This window comes from Anguilla rostrata, chromosome 13, assembly GCF_018555375.3.
Source record: "Anguilla rostrata isolate EN2019 chromosome 13, ASM1855537v3, whole genome shotgun sequence".
In the NCBI taxonomy this organism is placed as follows: Eukaryota; Metazoa; Chordata; class Actinopteri; order Anguilliformes; family Anguillidae; genus Anguilla; species Anguilla rostrata.
This window is the reverse complement of record NC_057945.1, coordinates 37,224,241-37,244,079: the sequence shown is the minus strand read 5'-3', so window position 1 is coordinate 37,244,079 and position 19,839 is coordinate 37,224,241. Positions and strand designations below refer to the sequence as shown.

Here is a 19,839-nt window from a genome sequence, read left to right as displayed (position 1 = left end):
AAACAAATGAGTGTGGATATTAAAGCCTGGGTAGTTTAAAGGACACTAATTCAAGCAGCGCATTGTGGTGTCAAGGTGGCATTTCAGCCACTCGGGGCAAGCGCAAAAAAAAAAAGGATAAATATGGTAAAAGTGTAGGCGCCTCTACAAAATATCGACCTACCCTCGGGTCGGCTGTATTTGCGCTAGCGAGGAGCTGTTAGCGTCCTCGGGACGGAACCCTACTGGTCCCATAGACAGACCGTCCATCATTGCAGCCATGCACAAAATAAAATAAATATAATTTATTGCAGCTGTTCAAGTTACATACCACAAAATAGGAAGCTCAAGCAGCACCCCCCCCCCACCCCCCCCCCCCCCCCATCCCCGGTTCCACCTCTGTGTCAGAGTTCAGCAACACTTGCATAACAGGCAGCCACACAGTCCTTGTTGTTGCATGTAGCCCCAACAAGAGTCCATTTGCAAAACTTCAAAAACAAGCAGAGGAACTTGCGCATTTTTCGCAACAACTTCACAGTAACTTGTCTTCTCTATCATTCCTACTGGTACATACATAATTTATTATTCCCCAGTTACGTCAGAAGAAGACCCATTATATCCACGCAACCTGACTGTGTATCCTCTTCTCTTGTACTAAACACCTTTCACTGTAAAGCACTCAATATATTTTACATCTTGTATAAAAATATAGCCTTTTAAATATTTCTGTAATTTTATATACATGAATTTCGGGTTAGAAAAGCACTTGATATGGAGTTGACAGCTCAATATTATCATTATTATTCCTATCAGCATTTCTTCTTTGTTTGTTCTGGTCTGTTGTCTCCTGTTCCAATTTTTCTACTTCACGATGAATCCAGACCTGCAATAAAAAAGAGAGGATAGCAGTTATCTAAATGTGTGCAATTTACAAGGAAGCCATTTTGATTTCTGAATGACAATAAAATGCAATTCTTCAGCTGTCTTCAAGCCAATATAGCATATTGTGAAAATCAACTTGTAGACCTACCCACAATATTGCATGACAGGCAGGGAAAAGTGTGTTTTTTCAGCATTTTGTATTGACTTTAGGATGCATTTCAAGGATGCATTTTCTTGTTGCATCCAACCCTCCAACCCAAAATGTTAGCATAACTTAAATCATATTCAAGATAAAATTGGAGCTTCAATTACCAATTTTCCAAAACCGTACCACTAATCACACCAAACAAAAAATGATACAGAAGTATCATAAACAAAATTTGATTGCATAATTTGCTAGAGCCTACAGAACCACTGGGGAACCAGAAATTGTATTTTTAAAAAACAAAAAACATTCAGTGCTCTATTTTCAGAGAAAAAAGTAGATGCTTACAAGATAGTTCTGTTCTTTCACAATCTTGCATTTCAATGTCTTTGTCGAATGAAGTCAATCTAGAAAAATAGGAAAGGTTACATTCGTTTCCAAACTCACTGTTCACAGATAATCCTAACATGACATATACCTTTACAAACACTTTGACTATCGCTACAGTCAGTTCCCACGATAAAATGAGACTCACTTCGGTCTTAGCAATGAATATAACAGAACAGCGATTGCCGTTTTAAGATTTTATAATTCAGTTATTTTATATTCATGTTTGTTCTTGTTCCGTAATGCTGCCATCCCCTTGTGTCTTTGAAAGTATGGCATACTTCTAGCTTACAACGAAAACAGTACAGAATATATGACTGAAAGCATTTACCTCTGATTGCCTTCACCTTCGGAGCTATGAAGCAGTGCTTTGAGTTTCTGTGAGAAGCAAACACAACATGAAAATCTCATTCACATGTGGGACCTTTCGGGAGAAGATAAATAAACCCGAAATTGTTTGGGCCCGGGGATGGCTGCAGCCATAAACGACCGCAGAAAAACTGTTTACCTTCTGTTTCCTGAAACAGTAGAGCGTAATTAAAAGCATCAGTCCCCCACACGCCGATGCCGCGATGAAGGCGATCTTGTAGGAGAAGTGCCCCTCCCCCTCGGCCCCGTTTTGGAAGCCGGCCCCTGCGCCTCTCTCCGGTTGTCCTGACGGCGAGTCGGAGTCCGCGGTCTCTGCTAAGCCTTGAGGCCCAACACCTGCAGGAAGACACGCAGCTTTGTGAGTTTCAGGTGGCAGGTTAGTATGCAAAGGCAACTGGGCTCGAGGCTCAGATGTTGTGGTTCTGTGGGAGCTGATGTTTGTATCCTTGAGGGGAGCGTATCCATGTTCCCAGGGTCCTATGTTCCCAGGTTCCTAAGTACCCAGGGTCCTATGTTCCCAGGTTCCTAAGTACCCAGGGTCCTATGTTCCCCAGTTTCCTAAGTACCCAGGTTCCTAAGTACCCAGGGTCCTATGTTCCCAGGTTCCTAAGTACCCAGGGTCCTATTTTGTTCAATATTCTGTTAACACACATTAATCCTCCTATTGTGTTCGGGTCAAATTTGACCCGTTTCAAGTTAAAATATTCCATAAATATTATCCAGTTTTTTTATTGGAACAAGGCTTCAAAACAGCTATGTAAACACAACAAAACCAATGGTTATCATTTTATTTGCTTTTGAAGAGATGGGGAACATAGGACCCTGGGAGGGCACATATGTAGAGCTGGGGAACATAGGACCCTTTGCCATGTTCCCATTATGTGCCATATGAATCTGGGGAACATAGGACCCAGGGAACATAGGAATGACCCCTCCTTGAGTATGGGACTTGTAACCTGAACTGCTTCAGTAAAAGATTCAGCTGTTTCTATTGATTATATTTAATGGATAGGAGCATGTCATTTATATTGGGACAGCAGGTAATGCCATCCTGCCAAGTTACGCCTTGGCAGGGCGGTATTCCCCATACCAAACGTCTGCCACTTTTCAGGGTTCCCTACAGAAATAACCGCAGTGACCACAGGCACTCAGCCCTTAAAAAATTGGGCAGCATTACTTTGAAATACAGCTTGTTTAATTTGTGTGAGCTAAGACTTGCCATAATTTTGACATCAATATTTATAATGGCAAATATAAATTTTGCCAGTTTGAATTAATGACTTGTGTGTGAGTAACTTGCCATTTTTATACGTTGAAAACTATTAAATATACTGCACTATGAGCTTGCACGTATGTGCGTGCATGTGTGTGTGCATGAGTGTGTTTGTGTGTGTTTGCATGTGAATGTGCATGAGAGACAGGTTAACATCACCAGCAATACAAGGCCAAGAACCTTTGAATGACAGAGAAAAGTTAGTGGTTTAAAAGCAGACAAATATTAGAAGATGAAAGGACAGTAGCATGGCTTTTGTGGCTCTAGTAGGAGGCAGCAAGTCAGTTAATGGATGTTAATGGATGTGCCGTCATCAAAAGTCATCATAAAAGTAATCAAATCTGGATGCTTTCAGGGAGCAGAGACGGGTTCTTCAGTTCTTCTCCAAGCAATTCACTGTCTACAGACGCCATTCGTTTGGCAGCAGGGACAAACAAGCCAAAGCGCTTAGCCTGAATCTCCATGCGCGAGAGGGTTTGTGCTTCAGCAAAGTTGACAAAAAATACACTCACAACATTTAGGGTGGGATGGGTGGACATGTTACCTGGGCTTTCCAACTTCTCACGGGTGGTCCTCATAGATACTGATTCATGCTTTGGCACAGGTGGCGGTACAGGGGGATCAAACTGTCTCACAGGAAGACCAGAAACGGTGGTTCTTCCTGGCAGAGGGACAGTGTGCTTGATTGTGCTTCTTGTTGTTTCTCCAGCTTGTGAAACATCTGAACGGTCGTTCAACTCGAGGAAGCGGTCCTCCGGGGAAACTCTGGGTCCTAGAGATCTCTTAGTCAGCAAGACAGCTGTGGTGTCCTCCGGCTTCGTGGGAGTACTTCTGACCGGAGCCTCGTGGGACGGAACGGGCGTGACGGGGTTGTCTGCGTGTTCCTGGGACGAAGGGCTGACCGCACGAGACGAATCGAGAAACGATGTGCGTTGGGACGACCGACTCCCGGTCGAGCCAGATACTCTGTTCTGAGTTGGGCTCTGTGTGAAAGCCGAGGAGGCGACCGTGGTGGGACTCCTTTTCTCCGAAACAACGTGACTCACAGAGGCGTCCATCCCTCGCACGCTTTCTGCAGACACGGGAGTAGACTGAGATGCATCCGAAGACTCTGAAGTGTCCGGTGTGCCGGTTACAGGGTCCAAATGAACCCTGTGGCACGAAGCACCTGGGCATCCGGGACAACCGTTCTTTTCATCTAAAGATGCAGAGGATCCTGTGGTGGATCTCAAATTACCGGCTCCGGGGAATGCAAGAAACAAAATGTCCCCATTGGCCTCCTCTTTCTCCTCCTTGCTAACTGAGGTGATGGACTCAGTTTCCTTCGGTCTGTGGTGGCTGTTGTAGTCGTGGGTGACAGGGATGTAGTCCCAGGGGTTCCTTGTGTCCATAGGAGGTTGGGCCAGCTTAGGCGGTTGGGAGGAATGCGACTGTAATTGAGATGGCTGCACGAGGTCTTCCCATTGACTGGTTTCCATTGGCTTAGTCTTTCCATTGGCTGGCAAAGAAACCTGTTCAGAAGCTCCGTAACCGAGAGTCGGGCAAGAACAATGACATTCGGTTGCACCTACAGAGAACCAGAGAGACACCTATAAAGACAACGCCTATAAAGTGCTAATGTGAATGAGTGGATGTTGTTCAAAAATAAATTTCAGAATGTGCAAAAGATTTTAGCATGTGAGCAGACATATACAAAAAACACCTGGACACTATTTTGCTGATGTTTCTGCAATGTTAATGTTCCCACATAATTACAATGATAACATTCCTTAGAGTAACGTTCATGGGTTGTGTTTTTCGTACCTGTGGTTTGGGCAAGTGCTGTGGTTGATTCTGGGTAATCCTCAGCATACTCCTCTTCACAGTTCCAGTCCACTGGTTTGTCGTTCTTCGTCATCAGCTCCATATAGAGCTGTATGACTTCCTTTATTTTCCCCAGGGCTTCTCGTAGAGAACTGCTGTAGTCTTTTTCAAATCTCACAGGATTGTCCTATTGAAAAAAAATTGCATCCAGACATTCAGTGTACATGCATTATTAAAAAAAAAATAATAATAATAATACATTTTTTTTAAATAATAGTTTATTAAGCATGATGGCATATAGGCTTATGCTTGTCATCCAACCAGTGTTAGCCTTAACATCCCTATTTACAACAATACAAATACATTCGAGCTAATTAACATGTTGATTACGAAATCTACCCTTTACCCTTTAAACAAATGAAACAACATTATTTAAACAATGCAACAATTTTGGTTTTATTAATAGGCTCATAGACCTTCATCAGGAAAAATGTTTTAAAAAAACCCCAAAAGAAAACCAAAAAAAAAAAAAAAACATACTCTTAGGGGTCACTGAATGGTTGATGAGTATGAAAATAATGTGAATCATATGCTATGGCCTTCTCAGTCACCAGATCTCAACCAAATTGAACACCTATGGTAAGATAGCGCTCTCCACCACCATCTTCAAAACACCAAATGAGGTAATATCTCTTGGAAGAATGGTGTTCCATCCCTCCAGTAGAGTTCCAGAGACTTGTAGAATCTATGCCAAGGTGTACTGAAGCTGTTCTTGTGGGTTGTGTTGGCCTAACACCTTACTAAGACAATTCATGTTGCTCTTTTCTTTAGTCACCTGTTTGTATGATGAAACTGTCAGTTTGCTTGTGGCCTTGATACAGTGGTATTTCAGCAAAATAAGGTGGGCGATCTGAGGTTCAGCCAAAATGAACCTAAACCTCCACCACATCCACAGGTAAATCTATTCCTCTTAAACCAACCAACCTGTCTTTTACGACTGTGCCACAGGTACCATACGGCTTGCAGTCACAAAATTAGCGAAATTGTGTCGGACACGCCTTAATGCACTTAATACTTTACGCCTAACAATTTAAAATTGTGCCTTGACTAACAATAGGGCCCTTGGAAATTTAAGTCAACAAGGAGCGTATTTAGATTTGATGAGATGTATTAAAGAGTTCTTAAAGAAGACGTGGCCATCCAGTAAACCTTTGATAGGCACACAAATTGCATTTGGTAGATGAGGTCATGGAGACAATGGATGTTAGCGTGCGTTTTTTGAAAAACCAAATGTCAACAGCACACCAAACAGCACGCCGCCATGGCACTCTTTGCCGAAGTCGAAAAGTAATCTAATTTGAATTCAATTTATTTTTATGCGCCCTGTTTACAGGAGCCTCAGTCTTCATGTTTGTATCACGGGATTGCCCGTGAGGAAGTCAGATTAATCCTGAAATTTGGCGAACAACGGTTAAGCCAAACAGTTTCAACATCCTGGCTTTCGGCTTTGACCTCCTTGCATCCTTTCCTGGTGTCCTTTCCTCACTCCTTAGCTCCACATGTTGGAGGACGCAAGGGAAGGAAGCAAGGATAGGACGCGAGGACGGAGCAGTCGAGGAAACGTGTATTAGGGAAATGGAACGTCCTTGCCCTTTCAAGCGTCAGTTTGAAGCCATGAAGCAATTAACCAATTTAGTCCTATTTTATGACAAATTTGCATCTGGAATCAAAACAAATCATGTTTCACTCTATGGGGAGTAAGATCAACGGTAAACAATGCACTCACCTCAATCTCCTCATTGATTTGTGGAATGCATTGTTCAGAATAAATGTTCCACACCAAATTCTTCAGTTTATCGACGTAACCATAGTTATCAGAGTCCTTGGTGTATCGAAAGTGACTGTCCAGAAGTTCCAGGATTTGAGGGAAGGCTGCTTTAACATAACAGACTTTACTCTGTAAAATAAAACATTAAAGTGTCAATAATAATGTTATACTACTTGCATACTCTGGTTTTAACATCTAACATTGATTTTCATTTCACACTCTCTGTTCACATTGTGAAATATACATTTCATAACATTCAAGCTTTCGTTAACAGGATGTACTTCGATATTTAGCAAATGCCTGGGGTCAATTTAAATTTTAAACGTGAAAGCCTGAGTGTGCAAGCTCGGTTTTCACACTGACATAACTACCGTTGTTCCTGCTTCTCGCCCAATGCATGCTGGGATAGCCCCCCGCAACCCTGACAAGGAGTACGCAGGCATAGATAATTGATGGATGAATGGATGGATGGATAAAAACCGTTGTGTCTGCTTGAAATGGTGTGAATATTATCTGTGCAGTTATTTATGAAATGATAGGATAAAACGTATGTTTACCAAACCGTGACGCTCCATGAATTTGTAGGTCATTGAACAGCCATTTTGCAACTGGTTATCAATCTGCAGAAGGAAAAATAAAACAATAATTTTTTTTACAATTATACACAGTTTAATGCTTGACATCGTTAGCTGTGACATCTGTGCCTGCATCAATTTATAAAAACATAGATTTATGTACGAACTAGCATATTGACATGGCTTGCTTTAAGCTATACTAAATACAAAATATATACACAAAATAAGGTATCTTTAGCCACCCACAACAGTGGCAAGAGTGTTGTCTGACAAGCCGATTGCAATTCTAGAATTTTAACAAGCTGTTCGTTTTTATTTTATTTTGACGTTTCTTTCGTTTTTCGGGGGGTTAATTGCCCTCTTAAGCCATTGTTAAATTGTTTTGGAAATAGCTACGCATTCCCTGAAGAATAAAAGTCCCATGTTCACACGGAAATGCCTTCACTTGCCCTGACTGTGGTGCAAATGGCTGAATGCATGGACATGTGAATGTACAGTGCATTGATAATGGGTAGAATCACGACCATTTAAGCAGCTCTTGTATTAGGCATTCTGGCAGACAGAGTCGTCCGCGGGAGCATCATGACGTGAGTGGTGGAACAAGCTCCCTGTCCCTCTACGAACCTCCCCCTCATTGCCCATCTTCCGCCGTGGTCTGAAGACTCATCCGTTCAGACAACACCTAGACTAACTATGACCACTCTGACGATTATTTCTATCACTTACATTCCCCTCTTTCACGCTACACATGTACCTCCTGTGCCACTTTCAGGTTACATGTACCACCATCCAGCACTTACTGTGCCTTGTATCATTGTCTTGATGTTGTAGCTTGTCACGCCTTCTAGCTTGACTTAGCATAGGTTAGGTAAGAGTAATTTTCACTGTGTGAACTGGTCTTAACGTGTTCATGGCTACGAATAACCGTACAAAATGAGTATTGTACCTTATCGGACCTGTGTTTTGTAGTTGTTCCAGTGACCTTTGCTGTGCACTTATTGTACGTCGCTTTGGATAAAAGCATCTGCCATAAAAATGTAATGTGTGTGAGTGTGTGGGAGAGAGTGTGTGGGAGAGAGTGTGTGTGAGTGTGTGTGTGTGAGTGTGTGTGTGAGTGTGTGAGTGGTGTTGGTGACTCACCAGTCGATCAAGGTTCAGGAGGTGCTCTTTCGTCACCGAGTGCCGACACGGGCCAGGAACTTGGCCGAGGACCAGATGGAAGCACATGATGATAAAAAAGCACCTTGCCTGTGGACCGACAGCACACTGCATTACTATCTTACACCTCACTGCATTACGTCACATTACGCTACAGGACCATTACATTATGTTACAAGCGCTTAGCACAGCGGTTCCCAAACACACACACACACACACACACACACACTCACACACACGCACACACTCACACACACTCAAGCTCTCACACACACACTCACACACACGCACACACTCAAGCTCTCACACACACACTCTCACACACGCACACACTCAAGCTCTGACACACGCACACACACACACACACTCACACCCTCTGTGCTGTGCCTTTTTCCATCAACCCTCTCCATGCCCCCCACTTTTGGAACCAGTGACCTCACAGCCGCTCGCTGTACAGAAGTGGAGAACGTCAGTGCAGCTCTCACAGATACACAGACACAATATCACTAAGAAGGCACATGTCAACTGAACAAATAATTTGTACCTAACAAAAGGAAGGCAGACCGCTAGATGGATAACCTTTGCACAGATATACGGTAACTATAACATTGCCCAAAAGGAAATCCAAAGAAAGGAAGAGATAAAGAAAGGGAGGATACAGCAGTGTCCCAAAAGGAATTGGAAAACATTTTGATTATCTTTTTTTTGACTCCAGCCCAACCCAGTATTCAGTTCCTTTTCTCTGGAAGGATTACTGACCATGTGACATTAAATTTACTCCATCTCACAGAAATCACAGGAGAATCATGCCGTGTCATACAATACGCTAAATGAAAATCGAACAGCGTCTAATAAGGAGCCATTATGCATTAATTACGCATTAATGAAGCCGGTGTTTCGTTGTGATGTGGAAAGTAAGATGGAAAGGAAGTGCTCATTGCTTCTTAGCACCATGCGGTCAACACGTTCGCACAGACGTGAGTCAGAGGGGACAGCTTTCGGTTCTCTACCCCAGCCCCGGATGTAATGTTGCCCCCCTGCTCATACCTATGATTTTCGCTCGAAAAGCCAGTTTGTCCCCATTGGGCTCCATTCATTTTTGACCGTAAAAATAAAATACTTCCACTCAAATATTGATGTTAATTTGCTTATTATTTCTCTGAGGTAAATTTTCTTTTTTCCTATCACACAATATATATCCTTACATTTATATAGAGCTGGTCTTGTAACCCAAAGGTCACAGGTTCGATTCCTGGGTAGGACCCTGCCATTGTACCCATGAGCAAGGTACTGTATAAATGATGGATGTAATGTAAAATGCTATTTTAAAAAGTTGTGTAAGTTACTCTGGATAAGAGTGTCTGCTAAAATGCCTGTAATGTAATGTAATGTAGGAAGATATAACATGCAGCTCAAACCCTCTCGACTGAAATCCTCCCAACCTCGGGCATTGCTTCAGCCAGCCGGGCGTAACCCTGCGTTTCTCTTGGCCACAGTCAGCAACTGTGACTAGAACAGTGCCTTAATCCGATGCGCCACCCAGCAGCTAATGCGTACATTTTTAAACAATGAATTACTTGCACTGATTTAATGTGATCCATCCACAGAGCACCGCGACGAAAAGGGATAAGACGTTTGCTCTGCTGTACTTTCAGGATATAATGTTCAATTAAAATTTTCTGGATGATTAAAATGGAGAGAGACAAAAAGGCCTCGATTCAGTCCACGTTCGGCCCTGACCTTTGACCTTTAACGAAACGCGTGATGCTTCCGATTCGTCAGGCGCTCTCGAGTTTATCGTAAGTTCAGCGAATCCGGCGTTTCCCGATTCCCAGACCGCTGGATGAAAGTCAGTCAGACTCTCGCTCATGTTGCGCAATGCGGGAGCTGTTTTTTTTTTTTTTCTTCCTACACCGTAGTCTTCCAAAAAAAAAACAAAAAAAAAAAACGTACTACGCCGGTTTAATGCACGGGTGCTGTCCATCTCTATCTCCACACACCCTGAATGAAACCAGATGTTTTTTCAGTGACGCACCGCCAACAGAATCCCCATCTGGCTGTGCGTGGATCAGCAGGCAGGCTCAGAGAGCATCTCTCTTATGCCAGCAGCTCTCTCTCTCTGCTGTGAGCCATCCCTTCTTTAGTAGCCTGGCCAGTGCTTTAGCGTGTTTACCACACGATTCGTGATTCATTTTTCAGTGAGACTTTTTCAATCTGCACTGACTCATGCCTCTGTTGAAACATAATTTAAGCTATGAAACCTCTCTCTGCTCACCGGTATCTTTCTCAAACTATTTATTTATTTATTTATTTATTTGTATCATTCAGTGCCAGTCTGTTGTAGTATTTGCAGTACTCACAGTTCCTACAAGGAAAACTGGTGGCTAACGTGCTAGCTAGCTTCTGGCAGTTCACTCATTTATTCGTTGACCTGTATCGTTTTTTCCCCCCACCTACATTCAGACGGATGAACTCTCATCTTCCCACTAGCAGGAACACTAACTTCATGATTCAAAAGAAAGAACTAATTTCAAAATTGCATGTTTATTTGAATCAACGTTGCGTTGAAAGCAATGCAAGCCACATCCTCTGTCCAGTGTCCTGTGCAGCAGGCTAACTCTACCATAGGTAGATACCATAGGTATTGGTTGTCGGTTTTTGCCACACACACACACACACACAAGGGCTTCCTCATTATTTTGTTTATTTGCCTGTACTGTATAAGACACGTACAACAGAAAAGGTGAACCCCCAAAATAGCCACATTTCCATGTTAGCCAGCCAGGGGGATGAGATCCATTAAAAGGCCAAAAGAAACCAGCCAGGTAATGAGTGTTTTTGAACCCCCCCCCCCCCCCCCCCCAAAGACTTTGACCTGACCAAAATGGAGGTACGGCTAGCTTATGCATTAACGCACCGCTTAGAAAAACAACTGCCTGACCGCGCTGGGCTATGCGGAGCTCTGCACAAACCCAATGACTTCTCGGCACTGAACTGATTCATTAAACTGGCAACGCTGAGTGTTTATTGTGACTGCTGGAGGACAGTGACTTCTGGCTCTGATTAATGAAGTTAATTCACTTGTTCTGATTTATATTTCCTCTTCCTCTTCCACGCAATGGCACAACTGATGTCTCTTTTGATCTGTTTTAATTTTTTGTTTTTTTTAACGAGTGAATAAGCTGCCATAACCACAAATTTAAAACGGGTCTGGTTCTAAATTGATGATGTTCTCTTAGAGGATACTGCAGAGTGTTATTATTATACTGGTCAAAAATCACCTGGGGCGACAGCGTGGAGCCACCAAGGTGGTCATTTCACACTCAAAAACGTGATCATTTGTCCCCTTTCCCAGTTCAACAGCTGTTTTGTGTGAGCATACTACAGTATATTCAAATTTGAAATGTAATTAAGCGTGTTATTTTTGTATGGGACAGTTCCGCTCGCGATAATAATAAGGAGTGTCGGAACTAGGCCTTGTTTTCAAACTAAATGTAAATGCGATGTTCCATAAAAGTGATGTATTTGTACTGCATCAGCACATACGGCACCCAGTTGCCAACTGTAGTCCACAAGTGCCTTCTAATCCTCTCACTTAAACAGATATCGTTTACCTCATCTTCAGTGTAGGAAAGAAAGTGTAGTTTTGACGCTGAGAACAATAGAATAATGGTATTTACCAATTTGCCTTCGCTATTGTCAGTGAAAGAGCTTCAATGTGGTGCAGTTACCGTTGGAAAAACAGATCCGTCTATTTAAAAGAAAACCCATTACATTACTTTACAGACGCTTTTATCCATGAGCGACATAGAATAAGTGCATAACGAACACAGGTCCGATAATGTTACAATACTCATTATGTAACAGCTATCCATAGCCATGAACACATTTAGTCCAGTTCACACAGTAAGCATTAGGCTAGGTCAGAATGTTACAGTAAGTCAAACTAGGAGGCATGACAGTGAGCTACAACATCAGGATAACAATACGAGTGCAATATAAGTGCTGGATGGTGGTACGTAGCAAATGTACAGATGTTTTTCAGAGGCGAACCCCCTTCGTCACAGAAAACCTACACTACTGAGTTTTGCCTTTGATAAACTTTTGGGTTGAGTGCAAATAAACGTTTTTTAACGGCTGTCGCTTTTCATTTTCATTACATTTGTCCCATCTATCAGTTGCTGTCCCGGTTTCTCGTGGTTGTGGCATAAAAATGTGATCAGACAGATCTTCCTCACCCCCACCATTGGAGGAGTTAAAGGTCATGTCCCCTGCCAGTTGTTGCATCCCCTGCCCATTGGGGTGGTCTTGCAACCGAAAGGTCACAGGTTCGATTCCCGGGTCAGACACTGCCATTGTACCCTCGAGCAAGGTACTTAACCTGCACTGCTTCAGTATACATCCAGCTGTATTAAATGGATGCAGTGTTAATGCTTGCGTAAGTCGCTCTGGATAAGAGCATCTGCTAAATGCCTGTAATGTAATGTAATGCATTGCATCCCGTCAGAGATGCTGGATTTATGTTATATCTTCCTGAGAGTGGACGGGCCAGGGGGACAGTACAGGCCACGCAACGAGCCACAATGTACAGCAAGCGACCTCATGACAAATCAACCGAATACGCTTGATAACAGCTGTTAACTGCTGAAACTGGACTCAAACAGCACGCGGACCTCGCTTGTTCTCTACTGCATTTGTTCTTCACCAAACCATTTGACTCCAAGAATAACACCCTCCGACATTGACAAAGGGAGATAAAATAAACAAAACGAACCAAACAAAACAACCCAGGTGTGACAACGCTCCAAGTTACCGAAGCTGCTGTTTCTGGACCGGAACACTTCCTGCTGGAGGTGTCATGCTTACCAACCAGCGGCATATATCCTGGTGTGAAGGCTGCAAAAAATGGTGCTTAATTATCCGTGTCTGTTAGGTAAAAAAAAGCGGAAGGAAACAAGCTCCCCTGATACTAACTATTAAGATAAAACAAACAAGAAGCAGATTTCTAATACAGATGGGCCATTGGAAAATATGGCTCCTTTGGGAAGGAAGATCTTCACAGTAGGCTATTTATTCATTTGATTTACAAGACTGCAGTGGTCACTCCTACCATTGCAATGGGCTCCTTCCCTGACCTCTGCATGCCAGGGAAGAGAATTTGCTTGCCATGAATTTTACTTAATGCCAGATAAATTGGCAAAAGTGACAATTACCATTTGGGCTAGTGTGTATTGTTATGTTAAATTAACATGACAATGAGAACAGGCCATTCAACCCAACATTGCTTGCCATTTTCCTAACTAAATTGTACCTAGTGCTCTGCTTCGCTACAAGCTAGATGGTATCTGACACCATATCAGGCCTGGTCTTGGAAAAACCCCCGGAGTTTCTGCCTACTGCATGACCCGACGAGCTAGTTCACACATTGACCACCCTCTGCGTAGCTGCGCATTTACCAAAAATAGGACTTTCCAAGGCAGGACGGTGTATCTTTTTTTTGCTATTTGCTGTGCCAAATGTGAGAGTGAAACCGGAGCAGAGGGTCACTGACTCACACCCCCAGCATGAGACACAGATGAAGTATGGCTTTCGGAAATGCGGAGTTCATGCCTGAACTAAAAAAAAAAAGGTACACGGGTCATATAAAATGATTCGTCTAAATAGCTCTGCCTGGTTTCCATGGAAACAGCATCTGTGCATCAACAGAAACAATATCAAATATAACATTTCTTAAACTCCCTGGGAAAAAAAAGACCCCCAAAACAAAACAAACATATGCAAATGCATGGGATTCTATTGCCGCTACAATGTAATCACCTTAGGGATACAATGCTGGGAAAACTAGAAACAGACGGCAGTTTGTGGTTGACATTGACATCATGGGTGAATTGAATTTAAATTTAACCAAGGTGCTATTTATACTCTTGGCCAACGCTGCACTATCAGCAAGAAATAGGGGTGTCAGTTTCACAGGAGACTTGTTGCAATCGTTTCCGATTGAGAGATCCCACGCTGCACTCTTATTTAACTTCTCAGTTCTAGGCACTCATGCAATGCAATGCAAATAAATAGATAAAAATGACTCGCATTGAAGCTTAGCAGTGACAGTAATTGTAAATTTTGAATGAGAGAGAAAAAAAAAAAAACATTGTTTGGCATCTTTAAGGTGGAATTTACATGACTTGGCTGTGCAGAATGGATATCATTATTTTTGCGAAAGTTCAGCCTAAAAATAAATACAAAAAACCCCAGCGGTATTTAATCTTGTCTAAGATCTCATCGTGTAGAGGTCTCTGCTCACATCCCACAGACCAACAGACACATCGCCACTGCAAACATGTTCAGAGGGGTTTTTTTTTTTTTTTTTTAACGTGCACTTCAGGCTAGTTGTTAGGCCGCAACCTTACAAAGTTCCAGAAGAAACACACAGAATTTTGGTTGTGAATTACTGGCGCTTGTATAAATGTAGTCCAGGCCCGATCCGACCCGCTCCATTGTCTGCGTGCAGAAGAACGCTCTACAGGCCCAGGGGACTGGCTCTGGAAGTAAATCACACATTTTGAACTCTGTGTTCCGAAAGATGGAGACAGTAAATCCTCGCCCGCACTATAGTAAATAATCGATTGTCTCACTTTTCCATCGCCACCAACCCCCGTCAAGTGCATGACGTTCCGTCTCGTCTGTTCGTTAATTGGAAGCTTGCAAAATCAAAACCTGCCACGTTAGATTTATTTAAACTGCACGTATCTGCTGCTTCCTGGAAAAGTGGTGGAAAAATCTGGTACTTATGATAGAGAAATACGGCATTTGGCACCATAGAGTACTATGGTTGCCACTGAATTCCTTGTACAATAGGTGCCATTTTTTTCAGATTTGCGACTCATGGTTTCAAGTATTTTCAATAGCCGGCGTTGTCTTTTAATGCCCTTTTCATCTCATAAATATTCATATTTATCACCGTCTGGCATATCATTAACTTTGAGATACGCGTTTGCCAAAATGTCGATTTTACCAATGGGATATAAGCACGTGCAAATCTTTACCAATAGGATATAAGCACGTGTAAATCTTTACCAATACGATATGAGCGTGTGTAGATTCAGATAACCTCTTAGAGTCGACTGCAGACCGCCCCGTGAAGATTTTCCAATTTGGCTCGTGGAGTTTACCGTGCATCCAAACGCAAATCGCTTCTGACTGAGCGTGCAGCATTCGGACGAAGACAGCGCCAAGCCGCCGTTTTATGTAACTCACTGTAGTCTATTTTGATAAAATTTTAAGGGGCAGTGAATTCAAAACAGCCCAATGAAAATTTGGAACGACGGGGAGCCGTTACAAGACTGTAAAGAGTTCTCCCACGGGTCCACTTCACAGATTCTTTACTGCAGTTCCAGAAAATCATGATCCAATGGGGCTTCCCAGGACCCCCACCCCCACCCTAGTGTCTGCATGTCTTCATTTTTTTATTTATTTATGTTTCATTTTCAATAGAGTCCAGTTCGGGTTAATGCAACGACATGCAGTGCCCATCCCAGTAAAATTAAAATGAACACTGAGTACTTATTTTTGTGCTGTGATGGAAGTACTGAACGTTGGTTCAATTCAGAAGCACATCAGAGCCACAGTTAAATCTCAACAAAAGGTAAGCGGGGCATTTCAAAGAGGAAACAGAAAGACCAACAAAAGCATATCAGCCAGTCTACTAAATAAATATATGGACTGCAGGTCTCTCAATGACATAGCTACTGAAAAAAACAAAAGCTTTGGAAAATTGCCAGTGGAGCATAATGCAGGATTAATAGCTTTTTATATTAAATTTAAGTTAATGTTTACATTATTACATTAATGTTTTCTCTGAAAATTGATATTTTGTTACTAAAGTGTCTTCCTGAAGGGGGTTCATCCGTGCTTCAATACCATATTTGTAAATAATTAATTTAATCAAGGATCGGATCAATATCGAGTTTAGAACTTGCGATCAAAGGGAGTTGATAAGTTTATGAAGGTGTAGTATGTTAATCATTACATTGGACTCCTGAAAGCGACAACAAACACTGATAAAATATGATATGCTAGGTTCCTGTAGAAAGTCTAGAAAGCAGAAATTAAAATCATCAGCATATTTATAGGTTTATAGGTTTTGCAGTTACAACATACATAGATCTCTTTCGACTGACCCTAAAGGTTATGCAGGCAACCTGTTCAAGTGCGCACAACTGCAGCTGAAGCTGCAGGCTGAATTGCTAAGAAGAAGCTAGTCTGAAATCTATTCTATACAGCGTGCATTCACAGCATGATTTTCTTAGAACAACAAGACAGCAAAATTAGACATTTATTTCCCGACTGGTTCTGTTCATAACAAACCACATTTGAAACTTAATGAAATGCTGTTAAAACTTTCATAGACATATTATTTTAAAAAAGACACATACCTTGGCTTTGCAAAAAATGTGGGCTTGTTTGTATTTGTTCATCTGGCTAATGTATGCAGATAGAGAAGATCAAAGTCCTCTTTTAAATGCATTGGAGCAGTTGGTTTGTTTTCATTCTTCTTTCTTTTTTGTTTTTGCTTTTGCTTTTGCTTTTTAATTCCAGCGACGCAAATGAGTCTGATAGATATTCTCTCTCTCTCTCTATCTCCGGTGTCAGGCAGTGCTTGTCTGCTGAACACTGAGAGTCTCTCTCCCCCTCCCGGTCTTGTCTTGCTGTGAAACTATCTGTAAGACCTCCTCTTTGTCTCATGTGGTTTACAGGAAATGGCTCTCCTCAGCTCCACCGGCCAACGTCTTCTGCGGAGCCCCCCCCCCCCCCCATATCTGTCTGCGGCTGAATCATCACCTCCCAACACCAAAGATGAATTTGCACATTATTGCCTCATAAATGTGTTAAACATGCCTTTGATGTTGTCTTCACCACTTGCTCTTTTATTTATTTATTTTTTGATTGGTTGGGCCTGTCAGGTAGGGCTTTTTTATTTTATTTTTTTATTTTATTCTGAGCAATTTTCATTAAGGCCCAGCCAATGGGTTTTGTAAATACAAATGCTGCCGTTAAAAATGGTCTTGTTGAACATGTCTTGTTTAACATCTGTGTGATTTAACTACATTAGTCCAACATTTATTCTGAATTATAGACATAAAACCTGGCAAGTTTGTATCATAGATTTCTGCCAATTTCCCGAATTGAAATTCCTGATTTTTATTTTATATTCATTTTTAATTGATGCACATTAAACATGAGTGCATATAAAGTTCTAATATTACACTAGACGCTGTATATTGTAATACATACCAATAACTGCACCTTCAAACTTGATTCATTTGTAAAAACTGTGAGGGGGAAAAAATGTGTGCATATAAAATTATAATATTACACTAGAAAATATATATTTTAATATATACCAATAACTGCACCTCCAAACCGCATTTGTAAAAACTGTGAGGGGAAAAAACAAAGTTAGTGGCAGAGGTAGAAACGGGTTTTACAGGTTGGGAAAATGTGTTCACACACACATACACAATACCAATACTACATGAATGGCAATAGTCTGCATTTATATTATATTTCTGTCAAGACATGAGAAAGACAGAAGTATATTTAAAAATATGTTGTGTGCGAGATGTTTGCACTGGCTTCGGGCCCTTCTCTAGGTCTCTTCCAACACGTGTTAATTCATGACTTAAATCCTATTGCAAATCCATTGGCCTGGATTTTTATACACAGTCCTTGACTTGCTTTATGGACTGGCCAAAATTTCCCAAGGGGCGGCAGTCTGGTCTAGTTCCCGACGAGACCAGAGACACTGGACTCTCTCAACTGACGTGAAGAAAAATAAGGAATGAATAATGACGCGCTAATGATACACATTCTGAATGATAAATTAACACAGTGCCTTGAGGTATTCACAAGCTAACAGAGCCTTTCACCTCTGTACAGCCTCCGGCTGCATTGATTCGGTTTGTTTTAGACCAGCGTGGTGGCACCGTGCCAGTTTGGATGAAGGCAGTCGCTTCTGAACAGGACTGGAGTTTCCCGGCAAGCAAACAGCTGTTAAATAAAGGCCGGGCCCTTTGGCAGAGCCCCCAGCCATTCAGTCAGTTGTTCAGGACACCGGGGCAGCGATTGTAAGCAGGAGGTTTTCCCAGAAATCAAAAAGGTATTTAAAACCTTTTTTTTTTTTTTTGCATAAAATCTTTGAATTTTGTTTGTCGTCTGATGTCATTCGTTGCTGTGTGGATGATGGGACTTTCAGCGGAGGTTGCGGTGGTTTCTTATCACTGCTGCTTAGCGTCGGAGACTCTGGGAAATGTCTTAATGCCTGGCTCTGAGAAGCCGGTGCAGCACATGCGCTAATCGCTTCTGTGGTCCCTCGCGCTGACGAGGCCGCACGCGATAAAGTTGCCAGTAATAACAACAACATCCGAGTCTGGTATAGACGTTGGTGCAGTTGGTGCATACCTATTTGCAAAGGTGACTGGAATGCAGTGTGGCATAATGGTTAGGGAAGTGGGTCTGATGGGAATTCAGCTGAAACCTCGACCAAAGAACTCTAACCTGGACAGATATGATTTATTTCTTACAAAAAAAAAAAAAAAAAAATCACTGGATATTTATAAAATGAGACTTTTTTGCTTACCGACATGTTGGTCTATATTTAGCACGGGCCTTTTTTTTAAGCATTTAACCATTCAAGGTACAAGATCACCAATATGTGATTTTAATTTTACTAGCTGAACATTCTAATGCTGATGTAACAGTTGCTGTTGGTAATTGGAAAGCATAGGAGTTCCAGAACAGTGACTCAGCATTCCCAAAAATCTGAAAAATCTACTTGTCAAAGCGTTAAAGCTGGATTTAATTCGGCCTTATTCAATTTAGTTCTGAGTGGAAGTAAAGGAACATTGAAAATTGTTGAATGCCTGCCTTCCCAAGGAAAAACTTGCATAATCCACTGTGACATGAGCATACAAATAAAGTTTATAATTAGTAACAGATAAGCAAATGTCATGTATATAAACAGTAACAAGAACATGTCCTTGGATAGAGCCTTGGGGGACTCCTTTAGACATTTCCAGTGACAGACTGCAGTCCATTCACACATGCACATTAGTTTGTCAGTAAAGTAATTACATATTACGTATCACTTAAGGTGTTCATGGCTATGGATAACTGTGGCATAATGAGTATTGTGCCTTTATCGGACCTGTGTTTTGTAGTTGTTCCAATGACCTTCAGTATTCACTTATTGTAAGTCACTTTGGTTATAGCCTCTGGTCCACCAGCTCTCCGTGAAAGAATCCACATTGCCCAGCCACAGTCATCCAGCTGGATTTCTGGTGCCCAATGTGATGAGGGAAACCCAGCCAAATGAAACCTCCCCTTCCTGGAATGCAGTCAATGGTGTGCCATTGTGTGTGGATGCCAGGCACAGTCGTCATAG

The 19,839-nt window shown here is 42.0% G+C and overlaps 1 protein-coding gene across 3 annotated transcripts; it reads right to left on the bottom strand.

Moving 5' to 3' along the window:
• Nucleotides 1-354: 354 nt before the first annotated feature.
• csf1a (colony stimulating factor 1a (macrophage)) lies at nucleotides 355-17,113 on the bottom strand. 3 transcript variants are annotated; one of them, XM_064306245.1, is made up of 10 exons: nucleotides 16,832-17,113; nucleotides 8,382-8,489; nucleotides 7,224-7,286; nucleotides 6,601-6,795; nucleotides 4,839-4,995; nucleotides 3,580-4,602; nucleotides 1,902-2,098; nucleotides 1,725-1,771; nucleotides 1,355-1,413; nucleotides 355-862 (listed from the first exon to the last, which is right to left on the bottom strand). In XM_064306245.1, the coding sequence occupies exons 1-10, from the start codon at nucleotides 16,871-16,873 to the stop codon at nucleotides 846-848; spliced, it is 1,908 nt and encodes a 635-aa protein (XP_064162315.1). In that variant the 5' UTR covers nucleotides 16,874-17,113; the 3' UTR covers nucleotides 355-845. The 3 variants fall into 3 exon arrangements, with proteins under 3 accessions (XP_064162315.1, XP_064162314.1, XP_064162316.1); XM_064306244.1 differs by having other exon boundaries at nucleotides 4,839-5,025; nucleotides 6,625-6,795; nucleotides 16,832-17,111; XM_064306246.1 differs by lacking the exon at nucleotides 3,580-4,602 and having other exon boundaries at nucleotides 4,839-5,025; nucleotides 6,625-6,795.
• Between the last annotated feature and the right edge of the window lie 2,726 nt (nucleotides 17,114-19,839).

Coding starts and splice junctions, on each gene's coding strand:
- csf1a (XM_064306244.1), bottom strand. CDS start 16,873: ATGAACAAATACAAACAAGCCCACATTTTTTGCAAAGCCAAG. Junction 2,099..3,579: donor TGAGAAGTTGGAAAGCCCAG/GTAACATGTCCA, acceptor GTCTTCCTGCAG/GTGTTGGGCCTCAAGGCTTA. Junction 1,414..1,724: donor GAAGGTGAAGGCAATCAGAG/GTAAATGCTTTC, acceptor CTATTTTTCTAG/ATTGACTTCATTCGACAAAG.